Raw genomic sequence first — 20,467 nt, forward strand, 5'->3', positions numbered from 1 at the left:
ATTAACATACAAAACTAAACAACAGAATGGCAATCAGCAAACCTGGTAGAAGCCTTCATGGATAGCACTCGCTTATTCACGAGCGACTCAGCTCGTTCATGATTTTGAACTTCCTGTCCGTCCGTCTATGAACATGATAACTAATGGTTTCGAATTTTCCAATTCTGCTTTCAGGAATAGGTACACAATGGTCAAGAGACCATCTGATTAAATTTCGGTTAATACCCGCCGTTTGACCCAAAATTCTCCATTGGTTACACCGAAAGGAATTCGAAGAAAATGATAAAGGTTTCCGAGCGCTTCGAAAGCAGTGCATTGTCGTTCTTCGGATAAGATTGGGATCTGATATTTGGAAGTGGATACGTGTCCAGAAACGTATATCTACTTATTATCTACAAATAATCAATTACAAGACGCTTTTTATGAGAGGAATTCGTCGTGATTAAAACTTGAGCTCTCGGGGGAGAAGTGCTTTCTTCGATTACCCCTCCCATTAACTTTCTTATTTCTTCCTTTATGAATTTCGTATCACCTTCGGTGTCTTCGAGATTTTATAGCAATAGGTTTACAATCAGAAGAAATATTTAAAAAGGAGGGTACCGCAGGTACAGAAGCAACACCGCACACTTTGACGGGTTCCTTCGATCCACCAAAAATTAACTCAATAGAAAAATGCTTTTTGAGAATGGCGTGACCTATAATCAAATTACCGCACAAATCCTCCACTATTAGTAAATGTAAATTTTAACGACTTAGACGGTCCATTACGTTACGATCATCAAATATATAAAAGTGTAGTAATTGACGAAAAAACAAATTCGATGCGTTTTGGTGGCGTTTCGATCCGAAATACCACATCTAACTATTTCACGCTCATTAATTAGATAGAAGTGTCTGTGATAATGAATTTATTCGTTTCTCACTTGTAAATGTCAATTTATCAAGTCTCTGTATACACTCTGAAAATGTCAGTTAACTCTGACCCGCGTGTAAATCATTTACATGCTAGCCTGTAAAAGTTTTACACCCGTGCTCGTATATTTTATACTTATTAAATAAGAAACATAATGTTGTTAACATTTTATTTCATTTATTAACATTAGCAAATTGTGCTTTATCGTATACATTAAATACCATAGTGCAGTTTTTACTTCCGCTAATATTGATCACTCCAGATGACGATGTTAAGTCACTTCTTATATTTGCATGTGGATACTCTGTAGAAGTGGACGGCATGGATTCTTTAACTGAGAACATACTTTTTGACAGTTCAATCTTCTTATTAATTGAGTCATCCACATAGCTCTCTGCAATTGTTGTTGATTTCCACCCCCCTGCACGTTTTAGAGCTAAAAATATCACCACCACCATCAACAATCATCGTTGCTCCAGTCCGTCTAAATGAGTGACCTGTATATACAGCGCGACCTCTTGTAATCCTAAATATTCAGCAATCTTTTTAGGTACTGTTCCAACAGTATGTTGACCTGCATTTAAGGCGACACATTTTCCATTCCGGTACGTCAAAAACAACCGCAGGTCCTTACTTCTGTGAGGACGTAAAGCGGCATATTTTCGATAAATAACACAGGGTTTGAAACTACACCCATCATCTGTTATTGTAAACCTCCTAGTTGTTAAATTCTTAGTTTCGCGTAAGGTCACAACAATATATTTCTCCAAATCCTCCACGTCATTTAAAGTGAGGGATAAAAGTTCATCGCACCGACAACAACCAAATATACCAAAAATTGTAATGACTTCGGCGAGCAACCATTTATCGTCAGGGGCTTCTAATATAAATTTTTCCACGTGCTCCTTCGTCAGAGTTTTAGCTTTCTTGGGAACGTAGCGTTCATTTCGCCTTTTCAAAAATGCAATCACTTTATGAAATCTAGAAATGTCAAATAAAAATTTTCTGTTTGTAAAAAGATAAAAACAAACCTCCGGCCATCAATGTTTTCTCTAACCTGCAAACAGCTCTTAACCATTGACCATTTTGACCATAAAGAATTTGGGCTGAATTTTTTTGACAAACTACTGATGTACGCTAATAGGACGTCTTCTGTAATACCAGTCACATTGTTTTCGTTTTGCCATTTTTTGAATTCGGCGTACTCGTGCTCGTATCTTGCCGAAGATTTTTCGGGCAACAAACTTGCCGCCACATTTGTCGCTTCATCAACAATCGCTTGCGGTACACTCATTTTAATGGATCGAAAAATCTTGACGAAGACGATAAATAAAATGGCATAAGTAAACAACAAAACAAATTACCAGCGTTTCCTGGGAAATCAGTCTAAAAGCTCATACGATTTTAAGTTTCCTAATTTTTTAGGAGTAATTTCTAAATTCCTAGAACTTATTATGATTTACAATCTAAAATTTTACAAGTGATAAACGAATAAAATATTATACAATATACGCACGGTAACGGTTTTTACTGGCTCTAGGAGATGACAGGCTCGCCTGACGGCTCGCCAGTCAACTTCTATCGCCAGTAAAAACCTTCTTACCATGCTAATAATGTAAAATACTATATTAGCATTGACGTGTGGCCATTCCAATTTACACGATTGTTAACTTGATTAACAACCCACAAGTGAAATAATCTGGAAATGTTTCCATTGCTAGAATTCCGTCATGTGCTTTAGTTGTTGCCAATTAATAAATGTGTATCCAAAATGTGAAAGTTCATCGTATTTGTTCTTTTTCGTTTGTGAAACGAGCAAAAACTTTATGTGGACATAATTCGATAAGGTTCGTCGATATTGAGTCTGTTAAACTTGAAGATACACAAATATTAGTGAATGTAAACTGAAACCAATCGGCTAAGCGAATCACGTGTATTTACTATCCGAGATTTAAACTACCCCATGCTATATTTTCTACTTGAAAAGCATTTTCATTATTTGTTTCGAATTTGTTGTATATTCGTCAACCTGACGATGACAGCGTTCAGTAGTCAATTTTCATATATCAACATGATTGACACAACTTTTTTAACCTGTCTGGATTTAAAATTCAATCCTCGTTTTTTAGTTTTTTAGTAACAAACGTAGTTGATTCAATAAATAAATAAAATATTCCATTGCAAACCTACTAAAAATCTTCAAAAATTCAAATCTACCCTAACGGAGTCTACACGCATAACAGATAACTTACAAATTTTATCTAAGGGTGATTGCCTAGTAACATCCTCAAGCGTTTGAATGCATTCATTTTTATGGTATTAATTTCATAAATCAAAGCAACTTCCACATGTCTCCCATTTTGTTGGTTGGTAGATCAGATATTTATATTTTTGTGTTACATTAAACTATAAACCATATTTGGGCGATACAGGAGTGTAAACGTTTTGTGTTGCAATATCCGTGATGAGCTTAAGGTTCCCACTGCCGCTAAGGGAGGACTTGTTGTCTTTAGTATGAGGCCAACTGTAGAAGGCATTTCCGGTTGGCGAAGAGATCAGAAATAGATATTAGCCGGGAACACCGGCGACCCATCAAGCTTTTGAAACGTCGCTAATTATATCACCGAGCAGCATAAAAGAGAACGATGTAGTGAGTGAGTGAATTGTAAATATTTGTAACCACGACCCCGCCACTCCCAGGAACTGAGTAGAGCCAGTGGCACCATTAAACTTATTATTTTTCTAACGTCACACATTTTTCTAACATCACACAGTTGTGTGACGTTAGAAAAATAATAAGTTTAATGGTGCCACTGGCTCTACTCAGTTCCTGGGGGTGGCGGGGTCGTGGATACAAATATTTACAATTTCATTTTAAATTTATTACATAAATTTTGGGCGCCAATCTGTCTTTAACTCACATGCCAACCGACAGATAAATCGGCACGTATTATTGATTATAATGTTAACCTAATCTAATTGATTTATAACACAAAGTTACGATTGATGGTGGTTAAAATTATGCTGTACTAATGGTGAATGAAATGAGGTGAATGATGGTTAATTGGGTGATAACTCAGGTACAAACAATTATGAACAGGGCGTTCTTTCTTATCTGTTTGTGGGTTTTCCGGAAAGGAATTGTGTACAGCCGAGTTGGCGGGGCAGGCTCTTGATTAAATTTGGAGGTCGCTGAATGCTGATTATTTCCATCACAGACAACATATACTACAGACGGTCAATGCAATGCTGTAGAAATAAACGCAACACCTAATAGAGTACGGTTAGTGTGTTGTCTACCTTGAAGCAGTCGAAATAATTTGTTGTAAAATGTGGTAGACGCACAGAAAACTGTTGTGTGTGATAAAAGTGTGTAATAGATGGAGTCATTTTTGTAAAAATAAAATACATATACTCAAACCTTACTTCCTCGGCTTCAACGCCGGCCTTTACGTAGATAAGATAAGCGCTCAGCGCCCACTTGTATAACATCATAAATTACATGAAAGAGGATACATTTTAATTCTTCATTTTTCGCTTTTCTAAACATTTAAAAAATTGATGGAGCGAATTTGGTTATTATACACAAGGGCGGAAACTAAATTTAGCCTCCACATATAAAATTATGAGGTTGGACAAGGAAAGATTTTATTAGAATAATAAACATAATTTTTGTTTTTCCATAATAAATATATTATTATACCGGGTGGTGACTTGAACAAGGCACCATAGGAATTGCAATAGTAATTTTTTCATTTCTGATTATTGACTTCTGTAATTATTTTAGAGAGAAAGTCTATTTAGGTTTTTTGTAGGGAAACAAATTACGAATCCATGCATACTATAGCTTTTAATTTTCTGAACTTTGAATTCCAGAAATTGGATAACTAAAAACTTGCGCTTTTAAGAAAATCATGGCCATGGCAATTTGAAATCAAACATGGCAAATGCAGGCGCTTTTGTTTGATTTCCTAACTCCATGGAATTACCGACTTTATAAACGCGACAGTTTTTAATTTTTAAATTTTTACTGATTCTGAATTTATCAAATACGAAACAAGAGTATTTACCGATTCGTTTATATAATTCGAGGTAAATCTTTCACTCACGCCTTTGACGCTCCCGACGAAGGCGACGACGGGCGACTTCACTTCAGCGCCCCCCAGAATTGGCGTCCAGGGCCTGGGCCCCCCTCGCCCCTCCCCCTCGCACGGCCTTGCCTACCTATATGTATATGTGATATTTATTATACCATGATCTGTGATAATAACATCACAAAATTTTTTGATTAGGGAAGGGAGCACTTAACGAACTTTATTTATTTTATGTCAATGTGTAGGGTCAACATAGTCCAGCCAATTAGCTCCAAAAGTATAAAGCCAACTGGATGTTGGCATTTCACACAACGAAACCAAGTGTATTCTAAGTAGTTCCCTGCCCGGATTCTCCCGGAACATATTGCTATATACACAAAAAAACCAAGAAAAAATGGAAAAATGCAGTTTTTTTCGCATTTGACTTCCAATTATCTCGTCAACTAATGCTCGAGCTCATAGAAATGAATTTGTTTCGAATAGAATTTTCAGTTGGTACAGAACCGTTCATTTTTAAATGTTATTGTTTTTTCTTGAAAAATACAAAAAAAAGTAATCCCAAAAATTAACATTTGTTTTTGTTGATACGCCCTTCTCGATGCTTTGTCTTTCAAACTGGATGACTCCCAGAGCGTTTTCAATATTTTTATGGATGGGGGAACCGTAAAACAACCTATTCCAACAATTGTCTCTGTTGTCCCGATGAGTTTTGCAAATCGACGGATTGTGGAATTAGTTTAGTGGAAACCCCAGAAATAGAACAAGAAAGTAACTTTATAATAGGCCCTTGGCACTCTGTTTAATAAAAATCATACCAACTGTATCTGATAGAAAAATCGATTCTAAAGAAATCGTTCTCTTCATTTTTTCCGTAAGAGGAATAGTTAACGAGATACCTAATTAAGTTAAATGCGAAAAAACGATATTTTCCCATTTTTTCTTCGTTTTCTTGTGTATAGCAATATGTTCCCGGAGTTTCCGGTCAGCTAGACTGTCATTTACGGATTCAGGGGATTTTTTGCATACAATACACATGGGCCCGTATGAATAAAAGTAAGCAAATGCTTATACTTGCAAGATTCAAAGTAAATACTCGTAAGTGCTCCTTCGCACTGGGTGACTTAGCAGCGCTTCTAAGCAGAAGGACAGGACGCAGTGCAGCGCTGCTAAACCATGCTAAACAGACCAGTATGAAGGGGCAGTTACGAGTATTTACTTTGAATTTTGTAAGTATAAGCATTTGCTTACTTTTATTCATACGAGCGCTTGTTTCGTTGAGTGAAGTGACAACACACTAAACCGGCAGACAGTAATAGATACAAAACTATAAACCATCTCGAGGATCGCTATTAAAACTTTGCTTTGTGACAATTTTCGTAGGTAATTGCACAAGTTCATCAAAATGCTCTTTTAACAAATTATGAAAATAACCGAACGCAGTTTTTTACTGATAAGATATTTGAATAAACAAGTAAAAAGGTTTTCGCCCTAAGGCGAGTAACTTCAGCGCATTTTCCATAAATTGATCAATACTTCCCCAAATGCCATACCTATGTGCGCTACGTTTTTCATTACTAGATGCATATATGGTTAAAATGTTAAAGAAATATCTTCATAAATAAGGAAGTTGACACTTTACTGCGCAGTTGATATTGCGCGTCCTGCGCATGCGCTTATTAATCTGATATTTACAATATGCAATACGTTTGCTTTTACTATAAGTATCTTTGGTTAAAATTTCAAAGAAATATTTCCATAAATAAGAAAGTTTGCATTGCGCAGTCTGCGCATGCGCACATCTGATTTTTACTATATGCGATATATTTGCCTTTGCGCAGTTCAATCGTCAAGATTTTCTTTGACTCAGGTGCCAGAGCGATACGCTACCGAATGCTAAAAGAACGAACTAAATATCTTGAAAACTGTAGGAGTAGTTAAGGCCTCGGACAGACGGACGGACAGAGAAAGTGGCTGCAGTAGCGCACCCAATTTCGTTGGAAAATGCGCTAAAAATTATCAGGTTTATTTTGATGCACGAGTGTAATTCGGGGGAATATTTCCCGAATAGACATTACAAACTCACCTTACCTACTTATCAAATTGTTAAGTGTATTCCCATGAAATGTGCAATTAGCGCAGGGCTCTTTCGTTTTCTACAATGCAATTACCGCCGTAATTGACCGATAATTGCACACCTCAAATGGGATTTATTACATGATGAGGCAAATATTCATTCGAAAATTGCTTATGTTTAGGTTTTCTTTACCCAAGTTAAATGAAGTTAAATTGCTGATTGCAAGATTTATTCCACAAACGGAGAGACAAGTAGGCAAGTAGAGTACGTAGGTATATAAAAAAAACACGGAGATTACACTTTTTTCGAGAATTCGAAAAGTGGTGCAAGTTATATCGTTTCTTATGCACTCAAAGACAACGAGTAATACGTAATTGCGAATATGAAGTGATATTTGCTTTGTATGTGTACCTGCAAAGATTATCAGCACTTCGCCCAGATGTAAATATGGGGATTTCTTGCGAGAGTGGGACAGCTTTCTAATAATAAAGTATCAATACTTCTTTCTCTAGACAATTTGCAAAACCATTCCAATAAAAGAAATCTGTAGAAGAACCAACACATTGTTGTATGCGCTAATAGATGGAGCAAAATAGAGGGATAGCAGGTTTTTAAATAAGGGGACATGTGAAACAAAACTTGGCGTGCTTTTTCCCCTTAAGATTGACCGTCTGTAGTATATGTTGTCTGTGTTTCAATATCGAAAGGACTCGGTATTCACTCTCCGTGCTTCGAAGTTACTTCAAATCTAACACAATGGAGTAAAGAAAGCCCTAAAAATTACGCAGTATAGGAATGGACACGAACGCCCTTCTTTTACTTACTATAGATGGAAAACGGCTCGCGTTAACTTGGTCCGTTGTTAAATTTTTGGACGGCCAATTACGACAATTATTAATTCTTCTAATGCAATTCTCGGGCTCCAGTCGATTCGCAATTTCTCTTAAACGCCTTTATTTAATCTCCGCTATAATACACACTCTCTCTCAAACTTTTCTCTTAACACAACCGCCTGTTTCCCAATCTACTTTCTCCCTCCAATTTTCCGCGCGCACGCCGATTTTACACGTTACAATTGTTAATTCAAAAATTTTATGTACAATTATGTGCAGATCTGAATTCAACAAGTTGAATCCAAATTTTCAAAAAAAGCTATGGACCGTTACAAATCAGAACGAGGCGAGGCGGCAAAGCCGCCAGAGCCCAGCGTAGGTCTCATCAAAACCAAAAAGTGTTATCAAAAATTTAAAAATCTTATGTGCAGATCTGGATTCAAGAAGTTGAATCGAAATTTTCAAAAAAAGTTACTTTGTATAGATGTTTCCAAAAAATAAAAATATTACTCACAAATTAAAAAAATGGTCAAGTCAGTCTGCTCAATATCATTTTCTTACCGTACCAAAACTGAAACTGAGAAATTGTCTTTGTTGAATAGTAAACAGTGCGAGGCGAAGCCGAGCTATGCACCGCTACAAACCAGAGCGCCGCCGGAGCAGAGCGTATGTTTCATGAACAAACAGTGTTATCAAAATTAAACAAGTATAAATTGTGCACAACTCTTGTGCAGATAAAGCGCATTTTTTAACCGAAATAGCTTTTGTTTTGACATCACCTCAATGGATATATTTCTTGCAGACGTCTCAATCGCCCTTTGTGAGTACCCTCTTCCGACAATCCGTTCTTGAGGTATAAAGGAATATACCCGATCACGATAAAAGGTCGAGGAGGAGGGCTATGGTTGGTAGAAAGTAATTCCTTTCGTTGAGACTTTTCATAAGAGTACCATGAAGGACAAAACTAATTAAAGCTTACATTTATTACATTTTGTTTTTTTGACCTCAGATTTGAAATCAGCGACCTCAAATTATCCTTAAAACATTCCTCGCATGCCATCCTTGGAATACAAATACATATTTTTTTAGTCACAGATTTTTTCTTAAATAGCCGCCATATTGGTTCCACATGGTGGGGGGAAGGGGGTACTGCGGATCAAATCGATCTATTGGACATAAAAATCGACCATGCCAAAGGGCATGCTTTCTGCATCATTCGTCAGATTTTTCTGTGTACCGCTTAGGCTATACCTCAAAATCCATGACAACGATTATTGAGACAATGGTTACCATGGATTTTAAGCTACGCTTAAGCTAAGCTCCGTTTAAATTTGTCGGTGTAAACGGGCATTAGAATAATAGACAACAATAGCATTCCTTTTGAATATCATTCACTTGTTTCCAAAGATATTGTATGAAAGTAACAATTTTCGTAAGTAATTGCACAAGTGCATCAAAATTACCGATAATTTGTTTGAAAGCATGTTGTCTAAAAACTGCATGCGTTTATTTTCATATTTTGGCAAAACAAAATATGAAAATGACCGAATGCAGTTTTTTACTGACAACATGCTGGAATAAAAAATTATCAGGTTTATTGTGATGCACGAGTGTAATTTAGGGGAATATTTCCCGAACAAGCATTACTTGTCAAACTGACGTTACCTACTTACAAATTGTCAGTGTATTGTGAAATTGTCCAAAGGAGTTGCCAGTTGCCATGGATATGGACAATTATCGCAGGGCTCTTTCGCTTTCTACAATGCAATTATCGCTGTAATTGAGCGATAATTGCACACCTCATATGGCATTTATTACATATGAGGGAAATATTCCGTTAAATTGTTGCGCTGTAGTCTGCCGCGTTTTATAGTCCGCGACGTGGTTAATGTTTTTTTGTGCTGCTTAACTGGCAAATGACACTATTTAGTTTTAGTAACTATGCGGCAATGTACAGCGAAAAGATCTAGATCGGCAAAGTTCAATCTCTAAATCCAGCAAAGGTCGAAGCATGTTAATGATTTTCTATTATAAAGTATACGTAGTAGATAAAAAATGGATAAATAATAATACTATAGACCTAATAATAATGACAAAAAAAGGCTTTTAAAGTGGTGAAATGTAGGGTTATGTTACTTTACTGTAATTTACGTTGGCTGTACTTATGTTGGCAACGGCAGAACGAGTGGGCGGAACGACAAGTTGTTTTTAAAAACATAATCTAGTTGTAGTATAATTATTATTTGTAGATAACAGTCCTAATTTCAGTATGAATGTTTAGTAATCTATCATAAAGAAAAACAACAAAGGAGCGCAACTACTTTAGATTAAGTAGGTAGTGAAAATCGCTGACTTTATTTATGCACTGTTAGGAATATTTTAGTGGCAGTTGCCTTAAGCCTAAGAAGGATGCTCCACCTTTAACAGCACAACAAGTTACCTAAAATGCGGTACACGTTGCCAAGAGGACATTGGTTCTGGGGCCACTGTTTTTCCAGTTAATGTGTTTGAGATAGCCACTTTAGCGTGAAGGGAATCCTCAATCTACCCTTCCACCACGGCAGAAGAGTTCCACCCTTTCCTTGCGCAGAGCTCCGCCTAAAGCAATGCCCTGTAAAGCTTTGAGCATTGGGAAGATGCAGAAACTCGGCAATCTTTCGTGGCATGCTACCGAAGGAATTCATACCTACTGGCTGCCGTGTACACTTATTATTAGTGTAATAAATGAAAAACCGATTATGGGATGTATTTTTTATAGTGCTAGCATAACTTGTTCTGTATATTCCGTAATGCCGTTATCTGTGCACCACTTCGTGAACTTCACATACTCTTTATTATAACGATTTGATGATTTTTTTGGCAGTAGATTTGTCATCGCCTTATTTGCACAAACTTGTACGTGCTCTGGTATACTCATTTTGACGTAAATAAAAAAATTCAAATCAAAGAAATTTCAGATTCAAATATCAAAATGGCGAACAGCAGTGCTACCAACGCAATATTGCGTAGAAAAAAATACCCAATATACCTTTTAAATGTTATTTATTTGAGTTATTTAAATATTTCAATAAGTAAAAGCAGCACAAAAAATGTTGTATGGTACGCGAGCTGAAAACTATAGCGTAAACTCGCTTCCACGCTCATTACGCTATAACGTATTTTCAGCTCTTGTAACATAAATTACTATTGCGTAGTAGTCTTTTTTTACCTAACTGACATTGTGTGCTGTTCGTTGAATTCACTAAACTCGGGCAATAGATAAATATAACTAAAACTTAGGTTTAAAGTCAGATTATTCATGTTAATATATTAACCTTTCTTTTTAGTTTCTTCTTCTAGATTTTCTTTTTGCCGTGCGAATTCGCTGCATTTACTTCAAACAACAACCAATCTTAAACCCATTTTTGCGCGTCTCTACCTATATGTGCTGCAAAACATACCACAACTTCGACTTTATGTATCGACTCGATAAATATGTGTCAACTCTGGAAACCAACATATACCGCAAGAATTTTCATTTTACGATCCGATAAATTACTGTTGTATAAACGTTCATTTGCTTTATTTGTACGAGTATAATTTTTGACCCTTGATCTACGTATGGTGTACCTGAAATTCTATTTACTCCAGTGGTGGTAAAGTTTCTATCCTTAACACGAAGTTGAAATTGGAAGTTCAGAGCCAAAATTCTAATCTTCGCTCGGTTTTCTACTAGACTAAGCGTCGCGTGGTTCTGGTTCCTCTCTGACGCTGTGCGGATTTTAATGTAAGTATCTAGATAGGAATCTGTTTTAAATGTCATAAACCCGGATAACGTATCCGCTCCATTTTCTGCAGTATTGTAACACTACTAACAATGGAAAATCGCACTCTCAAATATGAAATGCTTACATTTCACGCAAGAGCTTGTTTAAATCGATGCTTGAAACGCAACAATACTGCAATGATTTTGCCCGGCGACACTCGCACTGTAATTAAACATTAACACACTGCAACGTTACGTACTTATAATATAATGCGGGAACTGCACCGTGTAGCATACTCGAGAGAGGATTCATCGACATAAATTCCGATCCGAGTGGCTTTTATATCTCCCGTGTGAATCGACATCAGCGTCAAGATTTTCTTCTCCCTGAATTTTACATTGAAATTGTAAATAAATTAAATCGCCTTATCGTTAGCGTGCATAAATAATAAACATTTCTATTTATTTAAACTTCATTTCAATTTGATTTAAAGGAAAAGTTTTAATAGAAAGTCATAAATTACAATGAATCATTGGTAGTCACACCCGCAGTTATGACCACACCGTATATTTGTGAGGTCGACCAGCTTTGCTAAACACAAAGTATCTAGAAGCTTTTTAAGCTTGGCGCTTCGTTACTAAGGAGTTTCTGAATTTACTTGTTTACTCTAGGAGACGAGGAGTGAGTTTTCTGTGTTTTCATTTTGTTTGTTTGTTATCCCGCCGATAATGCATGTAAGTTTAGTAGTGAATTTATCAGTTTTGCAACCGTTCTTACTAGAGATGAAGAAGACAAATTAATATTTTAAAATTTCAGACATGATGCGCTATTATTAGCAGGTTTTGTTTTCTATGGTAAATTTAAAACGAGCAATAAATGGCCACGGTTGCGTTGGTCAACCAGTGGAATACATGTTGCTATGGCAGATATTCGAAGGAAATCTTATTCTGTGAAAAAAGTTGAATTGTAGAATCGGCCCTAAAAGCTGCACGGTCGTGCAGTTTTCGTACATACGAGGTGATATCTTGACCTCGCCGATTGCATTTCAATTCTAAAAGACAATGGGTTCAATTAAAACTCCGTTTTCCGAAACTTCGGTCCGGCAAAGCAAATGAGTATAATTAGTAGCAATTAATTTGAATGAGTGTAAATATCACGGTATATCAAATTTGTACGTGGGAAAGCTGTAGAGGAAGGTAGAAATTGAAAGCTGAGTAAATTTCAATTTAGGATCTGGGGCCACATTTAAATTCAGTGTAATTATTTATCAATTATCACCCAGGTCTAAATGCGGAAGCAATTTTTAAATTTGGAGGTAAACAACAATGAAGTCCAAATGTGACTAAAGGATGTCAGAATCAATTATTAAAGAGAGCTAGCCGTGGATAAATATACCTATTTTGTAATAATTAGAATAAGGAAACAAGTGAAATTCGACGTATCCGTTCGGCAAATAGGATTTTTATTATACAAGACAATAAGGGTTGTTTTAACCATCGAGTGAAAGATCTTAATTCACGACTGAATTAACTTTCACGAGTTTCAAGGTTAGTTTCCTGTTATCGTCGTGTATAATACAAAACTTTATTTTATACAAGATGTTAAATTGGCATTTTAATAGGTTTGGATGAGTAGGCTAAGTATCTCTTTAACGTTAAGGGTAGATATAATGATCACTTTAACGGCAATGGTAGATAGAGTGAAACAAATCGTTGTGCATTCCAATTACATCTGTCATTCTTATAAAAAATGGACCGTGGAGCACGAATAAAATGAAGTTCAGAACAGAATACAATTTTACGTGGGGAATTCCATCTTCTCCAATTGGGGTGTATGTACTAATAAACTCAGTGTTGTCTTCCCAAAATTTGCTGGTGTGAATATGATTGTCGCAGATAAGATGTAAGTGTTTGTGATTGCTGGTATAACGAAGCCATTAACAAGACCATAATCTCCAAATGGGTTTCGATATACTTACAGTTAGGAACTATCTTGAAATCTCCAGGTAGAAACAATTTCCATGCAAGTAAAAAATAAATACAATTAAAAATAAAAATAAAAGAAGATGACTTCTTCGATTTTATTCATTTCATCCTTCAGGCACAAGTGTAGATATGAGCGATATCGACTTTGAAGTGGCTAGATATTTCAATGATAGATGGTATCTTTCGAATCTCTAAATAACCACAAATACATAAAAAAGGTCGCTATTAATTACAATACGCCTCTTCCATCCATTGCTCCTGTAGAAAGAATGTTTTCCTTTGCATCGATGGTAAATACACAGAAACGACACGCACTGAGCGATATAAATCTAGTAATAATAAACAATAATAAATGACTTTATTTACATAAGTAAATGGGCGAAGTTCAGCTTGAAAGTATGTTCCAAGCTGTTCTACCACTTAACTCAATACTAAAATCATAACAATCTATACTTTCACCGAGTAAATAGGTCTGATTCATTTAGGCACTATCACAGTACTTCAAATCAATGCACCTTGCATCTATGATCTTCCGAAGTTTCATTCAAAAGCGAGAAGGGGCAAGGGACTCAAGGAGGTAGGTGCACTCTCTGCCCAGTGTCCATAATACTTCAAGTTCTTTGTCAGTATTAGCTGGCATCATTTTAAATTTGTGTGCTCGGTACTCGGCACTCGAGCACTTTTTATTTTCTGAATCATTCGTTGAGGAAATTATTTAAAACATGTCAAAAATCATCTAATCTACCGAGATTTTCACATTTCTTCACGTATTTATAATCTGTTCGCTGAACAGAAATAGTGAAGCCACTCCCATTAAATTTTGTCGAATATAAGCGGGAAATTAAAAAAAATTCATATGTCATAGTCGTGGTAAATAATTTTCAGTCTCATTAGTGTCATGTATTTAGCATTGGTTATTTATCACACCACAGAAACTCATTTAATTTATTATTTACACCAATATCATTACAGTAACGCAAATTTTCAAAATTACATGTAAATACGGTTACTTCTATTGTAGAATAAATTATTGATTTTGCTTTTCATAATATTACAAATTAACAATGAACCTATCAGCCGCTGGCGAAAATAAAGCGAAATTAAAAGAACATCAAAAATCACAGTTAATTCAAACAAGTTTAAAAGTAATCGTAAACGATTTACATAAAGCGCATTTCCACTTGCATTCATTTCCCATTTGTAAGATGCAACTTCTATAAAATCGTAAAAATCCGGTCACAAATATGAAAGATAGCGTTGCACGTGGGCAATCCATTTTTGTCGTGCTACTTCAATGTCAGTTTATGAGAAGAATTTCATTTCAATGCTTTTCTAAATAAGAAAGTTGGAACTGCGCATGCGCAAACCTAAATTTTGAAACTAATGTTAGATTTTCCTTTGTTCCAAGCGCCTAAATATCAAATTTCACTTAAATGCTTCCATAGATAAAAAAGTTGGCACTGCGCATGCGCAAAACCAAATTTTGAAATTGGCGTTTGATTTTCCTTTATCCCAAGTGCCTATGTATCAAATTTCGTTTAAATTCTTCCATAAATAAAAAAGTTGGCACTGCGCATGCGCAAAACCAAATTTTGAAATTGGCGTTTGATTTTCCTTTATCCCAAGTGCCTATGTATCAAATTTCGTTTAAATTCTTCCATAAATAAAAAAGTTGGCACTGCGCATGCGCAAAACCAAATTTTGAAATTGGCGTTTGATTTTCCTTTATTCCAAGTGCCTATGTATCAAATTTCATTCAAATGCTTTTATAAGTAAAAAATTTTGCAATTCGGTTTATAAATGGTCGAGATGCGAAAAGGGCACTGTGAATTTTGAATCGATTCGATTCAACTTTTGGCGTTGCGTATTATATGGCTAAAGCTATGCCCATATTGAATTTTATGCAATTCAGTTCATAACTAACGGAGATGTAAAAGTGATCGAACATTTCTAAACAAAGTTATCGTTCACACGGACAGATAGATGGACAGACAGACAAAGGAACAGACGGACAGACCAACAGGCAGACGACAGATAGCAATGCAAAATTATAAACGATCTCTAGGATCGTTAATAAACGGCAAAAGTGTAAAATTATGGAACATGTAAAAAACGGTTTTTTGTTTTTTTTACAATAACTTTTTTGTAAGCGGTACAGAAAAAATTCCTTCCTTGGTACAAGACTCGACACCATAACGAACCAAATAGCGAAAAAAGTAGAACAATAGCTCTTAAGATAAAGAACTAGTAGCGTCGCAAAACGGACGGACGGACAGACGGACAAAGTGGCCACAATAGCGCATTTTTTTTTATTTTTGTGGAAATGCGCTAAAAATTAGAACGGGCTCTGCACATCACGCTACTCCCCATTCTCAATATGAATTATTCTGATTCTTTTAGAGGAAGAATCATCCAGTTATGCGGTGAGAAAACGTCCGATAGGCTCCCCAAACATGTACACTTTTGCAAAAAAGTATAAGTTAGCCCTTTCTAACCCTCCCAGTCCTACGCCATCGCATGTATCTGTGGTTAGCGATAGAATTTTACACATGCAATCCCTGGATTCGATAATAGAAACAGGGAAAGTGAAGAAGTTATCTGTTAAAGTTTACGAACTTAGGAAAAAATTAAAGGCAAAACAAGTTTCGGCACTTCGATTGAAGAAAAAAGCATCAGTCTCGTCGTTTGGTTTGATAGAAAAGCTGTTAAAAAACAAAAGTAATGCTGTTAAGACTTTTACAAAAATGCAAATATTTCACCACCAGCGAAGGCCCTGGACCAAAGCAGAGAAAGATCTAGCATTATCGTTTTATTACAAAATATAAGTTTATGCTTAAGAATTTACGATTTGCTCTTCCTATCGAACTATACAAAAATGGACTAGTGTTTTTAAATTGAAAACTGCGTAAGAACTTAAAGATTGAGTAAAGGAACTTAATTACTTCATTGCCTCAATTGGTTTGTTCAATAGTTTATCGGTTTTACGAAATAAAATATTATTTTGTATTTCATTGGTAACTCTTCGAGTTATGTCTATTTTGTTTATTGCACGCGCTCACTTACTGCCAACACGCATTGAGTAATTAAATATTATTCCCGCACTCTATGCGGTTGTACATTTCCATTTAGCATTTTTTTATAGGATGAGGAATGAACTAATTAAAATAAAGGGCAAATATAATGACTGAACGAGAAAAAGTGTGTGTGGTGGCATTTGACGAAATATCTTTAAAACAACATTTGGATTTTGACGAAGGTTATGATGTAATTGAGGGATATGAAGAAGATGTTCTCGAAGCCGGTTTAGTGTTATTTGAAAACATAGAAGTGTATGAAAATAATCGACAAAGAAAAAACATTTACTGTCTGAAAGGTTTTCAATGGACAATAAAAGCCATTCTGCTACTGTGGAATAAATTGAAAAAGGAGCAAGTGAAGTATTACTAACCAACTTCACTAATCAAGACCCCCTTGAAAATTTTTTTTCCGTCGTGAGGAATCGCTCTGGCTACAATCCAAATCCCTCAATCCGTCAATTTAGAATAAGTATGGAAAGGAATATTTCAATAAGATTGCAATCAAATTTAGGTAATTCCAATTGTGAAATTGATGATTAAGAACACTTGGACTTAGATGTAGATATACCAGGGGCTAATAACGAATCAAATAGTGAGATGTCTGGAAATATCAGCTTTTTAAGGCAAGTTTCTGAGTTGAATAAAAATTCAATCATTGAAAATAGCGAGAAAGTAATACAAAACAAGGAAAATATTGATCCCATTCCTGAAATGCCAACCCTTTAATTATCCTCTAACTTTTATGTAGCGGGGTATTTAGCCCATACGCTTTTAAAACATCATGATTGTGAAATTTGTAAACTAATTATTTTAAAATCAGACAGTGCTATTATTAATAAAAGTGAAATATTTTTGCTTCAAAAGGACTACGGTGGTGACAAATCTATTCATTTCTTAAAAAGACCTACAGACGAATTTACGAAGCTAATTCAAGATATTTTTGTACGTGTTGAATAATGCCATCAAAATGCTTATTCACCACAATATCCGTAAAGAAACGGCTAGTTACAAATCTTCCCACCAAAAAAGAAGAAAAGTATCAATTTTAACGAACAAATGAATTTACCTTATTTAGTGATTTAAATAAAAAAATTTATAATTTTGACTTATTCGTATCAGCGCGAATACTATCTAAAGTCGTTGCTAAAATTAAATCCGCACCCCCAAATATTAATTACTTGATGTCTCAGCAGCCTGCACAGTTATAATGGACAAAGACATTTAAAAGCATCAAATATCAGTCAACTCATCTATTGCTCTGCCCCCAGGCCCATTATACCTGCCTTTGATTTGGATTTAAGGATTTAAACGTTAATTGAGGATCAAGAAGTTCCCAAAATGTACAAAAGAAATTGTTTTTCAATTATCTAGTCCTAAGTAAATACGCATTCCCTTGCGGTGCCACATACATGCAATATTATTACGGTAAGTTAGGTAGGTTGATATGAATGAAGTCTCTAAAATGCTAAGGAAGTGCACAATGAACACACTTTAGAGAAGGAAAGAGTGAGGAGTGATAATAATGATCGTAAAGTGAAGCCCACATTTGTTTGTTATTTCACCGAAAACTAACCTCAAATTTATACCTGTGAAACGAAATACTTTCGTGTGTTTTTTGGCTATTACTTCCGTGCATTACAATGTACCATTGTCCAATAATGTTTTTAATCGCACATTTCGAGGCTTAAGGATCGCATAATCACGAAAATGAAAAATTAAACAAATTTTGGCTCCGAAAATATGGCCGCCCCAGGCTTCAACGCGCAGCATTACCCTTGATAGGATATTATCAGTCCCCTTTCTTTCATAGTCTAGGGAACACACAATATCTATTTTTAATTTTATCAGATACAAAATAATGTGTAGTTACGGACGACGTATTTCGTGGCAGCACTCACTCATTCCGTAGTTTGTGGACGGAGGGGTATATAAAAACGTTTAGAGCGAGAATAAAGTGAGATATCGGCTATGGAACGACAATTTACATTACGGTTGCGCCTTTTCCCTAATCCTTCACTCAACGGTTATAGTTAATGGAATTTCAATTACGGCTAAAGTCACGTGTTGTTGTCAAAATTAATAAAATAACGGAGGAACGGTGAGTCTTCTTTATCTTTATCTATCTTGCACTTAAGACCCGAAACTCATTCTATTTACTTCGGCCTCTATCGGCTCCTCGCATTCGGGTCTTGCTATTTACTTCAGCGAACAGCGCTTGTTACTTTCTTGAAGAACCACAACATAGTACTTGCCCTATACCTACAGTTTGACCAAGTCATTAAACATTGAAAATTATAGATAATCCAAATCCGTTTCATTTCATACTACCGTTGCCACATCACTCATGTATAACAAGCTTTACATCCAAATGTTGTAAATAGTGCAAGTCCAAGGCGTACCTACAATTGTTCAATTTTTAATTTTTATGGTTACCGTAGCTACATGCGAAATATTGTGGATGTGCATTATCCGTGATATCCATTTACAAGTAGGGTACAAAATCTACATAATCGCTGTTCAAATAATTCTCACCTTACAAAATCGATAAAACGGATAATTCCAAACATAATATTTGTTCAACCGAATTTCGGATATTTTGATTTAGCAAAAACTAGAAAGTCAAATATTTCTCTAGCTGAGATACAAGCTCTGCTTGCCCAAAGTTTTTCAGAATTTAACATCACTTATAATTACCATGGACAAAAATAAAACATTTCGTTCTTTTAATTATCTCGAAAACCACCCCAATTTTTGAGGTTTGTTTGCATTACCTTGTAACCGCTTAATTGTGCGATTTGCACTTTTACCCAATGCGTAATCAGTAGGTATGTTACAATCGCGCTGTGTTCCGTTTTTGTCACAAGGCCGAAAATTTGACCGCAAAATAAGCTTTACTAGAGCGACAGCGAAATAACAAAATGCAAAGCGTCTTTTTTACATACAATTTGCATAGGTGTAATGTATAAAACGTTTATACATTTCTCACCAAACTCATACAATATTAATGATTAATACACGTAACTCACCTCGTCATAAATAAAGTTGTCAATTTCTTCCAATGGTCTTCCATATAAAGATGATGGAAAGGGTTCGTACTTGGCTGGAAGGCGGGAACCATCTTCTACACTTAGTTTTCTTTTTGGCTGAAAACCGTATTCGCGCACTAGTTGCACAGTTCGACGCTCTAAACGTTCCAACGATTCCTTCGTAAAAGGCTTAACCTGAGCTTTCCCACGAGTATTAGTCACATTCACTATTTTCGGTGGATCGGAGTACCTTTTCCTAGCGGTAACGTCCCGCACATCGGCATCGTCGTACACAGGACCGCACGGATACGAGAAAGGTCGCTTAGATTGTTTTCCGGTAACTTTCTCGCTTTCCTTAATTTCTACGTATTGATTATTAACATCTACTGTACAAACTTGTGCCCCTGTCAAAGTTTCTTCGGAACTTACTTCCGGAGCGATTATAATATTTTCGGGTTCATTCCCTAAACGTATGACATGGGTCGTTAATTCTAAACCTACCGTTTGCGAATCACTATCAGAAGACAAAAGGTCCGGCGGAGCAGGCTCCGTAACTCGAGGAGGGCTAGACATTATATTTTGTGAAATGCCGTCAATCACCGGGGGGGACCGAAATACACGTCATCTCCAAAAGCTCGCGATGAACTGCGGCCCGGCAGCTTGAACTATGCTTGCGACGGCGCGACCTCAGCGTCGTCACGATAGGGTTACACCGTTAA

The 20,467-nt window shown here is 36.0% G+C and overlaps 1 protein-coding gene across 1 annotated transcript; it reads right to left on the minus strand.

Annotated features, from left to right (window-relative positions):
- Positions 1-1,377: 1,377 nt before the first annotated feature.
- Positions 1,378-2,207, minus strand: LOC116162578. Its single transcript, XM_031476234.1, has 2 exons — positions 1,945-2,207; positions 1,378-1,894 (listed from the first exon to the last, which is right to left on the minus strand). The coding sequence occupies exons 1-2, from the start codon at positions 2,205-2,207 to the stop codon at positions 1,378-1,380; spliced, it is 780 nt and encodes a 259-aa protein (XP_031332094.1).
- Positions 2,208-20,467: the final 18,260 nt, after the last annotated feature.

This window comes from Photinus pyralis, unplaced genomic scaffold (assembly GCF_008802855.1).
Source record: "Photinus pyralis isolate 1611_PpyrPB1 unplaced genomic scaffold, Ppyr1.3 Ppyr1.4_LG1, whole genome shotgun sequence".
Lineage (NCBI taxonomy): Eukaryota > Metazoa > Arthropoda > Insecta > Coleoptera > Lampyridae > Photinus > Photinus pyralis.